This window comes from Simochromis diagramma, unplaced genomic scaffold (genome assembly GCF_900408965.1).
Source record: "Simochromis diagramma unplaced genomic scaffold, fSimDia1.1 OVJJ01000150.1, whole genome shotgun sequence".
In the NCBI taxonomy this organism is placed as follows: Eukaryota; Metazoa; Chordata; class Actinopteri; order Cichliformes; family Cichlidae; genus Simochromis; species Simochromis diagramma.
The window spans coordinates 785,006-790,251 of record NW_024387083.1 but is presented as its reverse complement, the minus strand read 5'-3'; the positions used below and the strand labels follow the sequence as shown (position 1 = coordinate 790,251).

General features: G+C 41.2%; 1 protein-coding gene across 1 annotated transcript; it reads right to left on the bottom strand.

Moving 5' to 3' along the window:
• Positions 1–1,418: 1,418 nt before the first annotated feature.
• LOC120742592 (retinal cone rhodopsin-sensitive cGMP 3',5'-cyclic phosphodiesterase subunit gamma-like) lies at positions 1,419–3,638 on the bottom strand. Its single transcript, XM_040045990.1, has 3 exons — positions 3,537–3,638; positions 2,437–2,594; positions 1,419–2,345 (listed from the first exon to the last, which is right to left on the bottom strand). The coding sequence occupies exons 2-3, from the start codon at positions 2,577–2,579 to the stop codon at positions 2,228–2,230; spliced, it is 261 nt and encodes an 86-aa protein (XP_039901924.1). The 5' UTR covers positions 2,580–2,594; positions 3,537–3,638; the 3' UTR covers positions 1,419–2,227.
• Between the last annotated feature and the right edge of the window lie 1,608 nt (positions 3,639–5,246).

The window sequence follows — 5,246 nt, the reverse complement described above, 5'->3', positions numbered from 1 at the left end:
GACCTTTGTATCTTTAAGACATTCCTGTAGTTTGACTAATTAATTTGTGCCATCTGGATAGCAATAAAAATGTAAGCAACATTTCCTAATGATACTGTCTAAACAAAGCATGTATAATGTTAAAAAAAGAGCTGCCAGCACAGAACCCTGACTCCCTGTTTACATGAAAAAACTGGAGTCTGTCAGATAGGTCTGATTCAAACCGTATACCAGCAGCGTACTCTAGTTACTGTTGTAAAATGATGTGATCGACAGTGTTTGATATCTATACATAACAAAATTTAAGTACTACAGTGGTCCCTCGTTTATCGCGGGAGTTACGTTCTAAAAATAACCCGTGATAGGTGAAATCCATTAAGTAGCCAGCTTTATTTTTTTATAACTACTACTATTATTATTGTTATACGTTACACACTTTATACACTTTTCTCAGACAGGCATCAACATTTTCACATTTTCTCTCTTGTTTAAACTCTCAAAGTTCAAACCTTGGTAGAAAAATAAGTCCAGCATTATAGAATGAAACCAAAGCCCCCACGGTTGCCTTTGATGGTGCAAAATGTTTAATCGACATTGTTGTGTTTGTTGGGGAGAAAACTTACAAACATACAGTGCAGCACTTCAGAGTCACACTGCTAGCGGTCGAAGATTTATGTAAATTTGACAAGCTGAACTCATTCTGTACTGTACTGGAGACACGAGGAGATTGATTGACAGTGGTCTACAGCCAATCACGACGCAGAACACAATGCACTTCCCAAAAAAACAAAAAAAAAAAACCATGCAAAGTTGCACAAATAAAATCTGTGAAACAGGAAGGCCGCGAATGGTGAACCGCGTTATAGCGAGGGACCACCGTAACTGCTTTACACCGTTTAGCAGGAAGACATATCATTGACCTGTCAATCAGAAATCATCAGCCAATGGGTGCATGGTGTTTATAGTCAGATCCACCTTTCCTGTTTACCACAGTGTTTTTGTAACCAACATGGTGATAAAGAAATGTTCATCTCGAGGCTTCAAAGCAGGATGTCTCATTTTTTGCGTCCTTCTTTTGTAGTGTTTTAAATTGATGTAGCATTCTTTCTTATCGGCTGATAAAAAGAAGCCTGATTATCAAGTATAAAAGAGAAAAAAATCCCACTCCTCAATTGATCTCTTCAATGAATGCTTGTTTAAACCTTGTTTTATACAACATGTCATTCATTTTATAAATTGTTGCTCCCATTTAGCAGGAAATGGGTGATAAAGCAAGATACACTCAAAACAGTGGGTGATGTCATGCTGCCAGGTCCATCATTTATGTACAGTCTATGATTTAATAGTGATTTGATATTATTTTTCTTTTACTGATTTAAAAAAAATGCCATGTTACTCTGTTTATGTCTTTCAGAAAAAAAAGATGAGGGTAGTAAAAGTAGTGAAAATAAACTGATTTTTATTTCAGCTATTTGGACATACCAGTTCACAACACATCTTCCATAATATTGTGTTTGCAAACACAAAACTTATTTGCCTTTAACTTCTCTAAGGAGGGAAGTGCAGGTAGCAGCAAGGACAGAAAGAGATGGAAAGCAGGACAAAAAGGAATTCCTCCTCAATGATCGCGTGAAAGAGCATTGTAGTTTTTCACCATTACAGCATGTTGCACACCCACACTGCATCCCTTGGTGTTCACAACAACCTTGTGCACAAGGAGTAGAAAATACAATGCAAAACAAAAGAGGGAGGAAGTACAAAAGGAAGATGGAAGATAAGGTAAAAAGGTTTAACGCTTAGAACAAATTATTTACATTTCAACAGGCAGCTAGAAGCAAATACAAGCTAGTGTTGACAAGTGTTTTGCTTGCATCCATTGCCGTGGGTCGGGAGTGGCACAGGGAGGCAGGGAAGTCCACATGAGGAGGGGGGAGGAGTCAGGAGGAGACTACGCTAGGTGGGTGAAGGGGAAAGGAAAAAGGTAGGTGGAGATGGTTTTCTCGTCTTTTCATTTCAAGTATATATATATACTGTAAACAGTATCATATTATAATATAAAAATAACAACATCATTATGCTTTCCGTCCACTTAGTGGCGCAAAGCAAGAGGTAGATAGACGAGAGGGCATTAGGGGGTTTGCTGGCAGCCTTATCACGACGTGCCAAGCTGAGGTGGAGAGAAGGCCAGGTGGAAAGGATTAGACAGAGGAAGGGTGCAGGCAGGCGAGGAAGGCTGGAGGCAGTGGGTTTAAATGATGCCGTATTTGGCCAAGTCGCTGAGCTCCATGTCGCCGAAGGCTTCCCATGGGCACACCACTGTGAAGTCTGTGCCAAGACCCTCCATGCCAGGGATATCATCACCAAAGCTGGAGAAAGAGGAAACAAAGAGGTGAGCGTCCAAAGTCCTGATCTGTTCCCTAATCTATACATTTAAATATCACAAAAACTGTGTTTTACCCCTTCTGGCCTGGCTTTGGGGCCTTGCTCTTGAATGTGCGGGTCTGCCTCTGCTTGAACTTGGGTGGCCCCTTCTTGGGTGTAGTGGGGCCTGTGGCTCCACCGGGGGCCAGGGCGCTTCCTGCTGGGGGGCTGGCGTTCATTTCTACTGCGGATCTCTGAAGGCAGAAAGACATTGATAAAGCCTCGCATTGCCTCCTGCTGCCCTCGTGCTAATCCTGTTTGCTTCCAGCGCTCGGTGCCAATCCATGGAGATTACACAGATTATCTTTACAGACAGATTAGCTCTAATCCCACTGTAATCCACAGTGGACTAATTGCCCTTCTTGGACAGCAAGAATGACATGTGCAATAAGGGGAAGACCTTCATTCTTGACCTCCAACTTTTCCATTTGCTCTTTCATCCACCTGACAGTTTGGAAACCAGACTCGAAAACAAGTTTGTCTTAACTTTGATAATCTTGATATAAGGTTTTTTTCTTGTTGTTGTTTTGGCTGTTATTGTCAAATCACATCACGGCGTTGTCTTCACTGTATTGAAAACGCCTTGACCAAAACATCCCTGCCTGTTCCCTTTGCTCTCGTCTTAAGCCGTGTCCTTTCTGAGCCCCCCTTTCCTCTGACTGCTAACACTGTTAAGGCATTCTGACAGAGGTGGAAGAACACCCTGGCTTGTGATGTTATGCGCCACCTGCAGATACAGACAGCCTGCGGATGCAGAGGCTCTCCTGATCTTTCAGCTGAACGGTGATGCAGAGACGCTGCCCGGCAGGCTCACGACCATCTGTTTGCTTTGACTGAACGTTTTGCAAATCCAGTGCATCTTTGTTAGCCCAGAATAGATGTAGATTTTATTTTTTTATTGCCTTGTTGTCTTACCTACTTGTCTTTCTTCCTGCTTTCCTTGTATTCGTTTACAATTTTAGCAGATACATTATCATCACACTAAATTATCATTGTTATCTTTCCAGCTGTCAGTTATCCACGTACAATCTCTACTGCTACTTTTATCCTTATTATATGTTACATTGTAGCGCCACCCGGGTAGTTTCATCACTAAACAAAGTCAATAAAGTTGCAGCTGCAGAGTTTGCACTTACCTGCAGTCACAGATTTCCCAGTCGCTGCTCAGAGCTGCTTCTCTCTGCTCCTTGAGTAAGTGAAGTGTGTTGTCTGTGTTGCACTTTTATACTATTAATTCTAATCCCCACATCAGCCTTTTTCCAGTCACATGGTCACCAGAGAAGGTCAGCCAAACTTCTCCACCCATCCAGGATCTTCTGCTCCCCGCCCTCCCTGCCTCTGTCCCCGATTCTCAGCTCCCTTGTTCCCATTGGCCCCGCCCCACTGCTGTCCTACCTGCCATGGGATGGAGGTGGTGCAGCCTGCTGGAACAGATCAATCAAAGATCAATCTGGAAGGACTTTTATCTCACTTATCCCTCTAAACCCCAGCACGCCTGCATTTAGCTTTGTCGTGAGAAGACAGCCGGTCGCGTTTCAGGCCCATGTGAGACGTTGTTTTCACATGTGGGTCTGTGCAGCTACACCAGTAAACAAAGAGCAACCCGACCTTGAGGAAATTTAACCATACCAACAGCTCAAATACAATTAAAAGCAACTTTAATATGAGAGGTATGAAATTTGAAAAAACAAACAACAACAACACTCATTGACTCAGGTTCAGGCCCAAAGTCAAAGATCCAGCCTTTCTAGACTCTCCAATAATGCTTCTATGATACCAAGAAGTATCATAGTAAACTCGGCTATTTACCTTTAATTACACATGATATATGCATGAAGATTTAAGCAAAAAAAAAAAAGTGCATTTCAGTTTTATTGTGGGAATTTGATAATGTCACATTTGCAGCCTGGAAAATGACAACATGTTTACACATTAAGTTTCTGTAGCCATGTTTGGTTTAACAGGTATTCCTGGAATCAGCGTTAACTACGCAACCGTTTCGGTCCGAACCTTCACAGCGTGAGTTTGGCAGCTTCACTCTCAGAGACCTGCAGCAGCGTGGGAGGTCCACTTGAACAGTAAATGAACTCATTAACACCAATAAAAAACAAAAGACCTCCCTCCTGCCAGTTCCGTTCTTTTTAATGAACATAAAAAAAATCTAGAACTTGATGAAGAGCAAGATGAGCAACCTTCGACTTCATGCTTCTGAATATTTTTTCTACAGAGTGGAGATGAAATAAGAGGAAATGTTAAACTGAGCCTCGCTGGGGTACCTGATATCTTTTTTTTATTATTCAAATATCCCAAGGGAGGAAAATGACAGGAAAAACTGCAATTCTTAATCGACACTTCTCTAAGCCATTAACATTTAAATGCTTTATTAATTCAGCCTCACTCATCTGGAAAAGAACGTCCACAGTTGATTTAATACTTTAGATTTGCTCATGAAAACTTTCACATGAGAAACAACTTGCATGAATAAATCATAACACAAGATGTGTAAGTCTTGAGAGACTTATATATATAACATATAAATATTTACTGTTTGAGGGAGAGCGAAACTTTCTCGTCTTTTCCATACGGGCTGTGTGTGGAAAGTGTTGATCTAAAGGTCAGATCCCAGATTAGACTGCTTGGAAGCGGGATAAAATAAGAGAAAGACACAACACAACCACATAACGCTGACTCAAAACATAGGAAGACATCGTCTAATTTCTGCTAATTTAACATAAAGTCAAGAGGCATTTACTGCAAACTTAACCACACAGACATACACTCCTATATTTATCCAAAAACAAGTAAAAGTCTGATTTAATTGAAAATCTTTTCATTAAAAAAAGGAA

Coding starts and splice junctions, on each gene's coding strand:
- LOC120742592 (XM_040045990.1), bottom strand. CDS start 2,579: ATGAACGCCAGCCCCCCAGCAGGAAGCGCCCTGGCCCCCGGTGGAGCC. Junction 2,346..2,436: donor CCAAAGCCAGGCCAGAAGGG/GTAAAACACAGT, acceptor CTCTTTCTCCAG/CTTTGGTGATGATATCCCTG.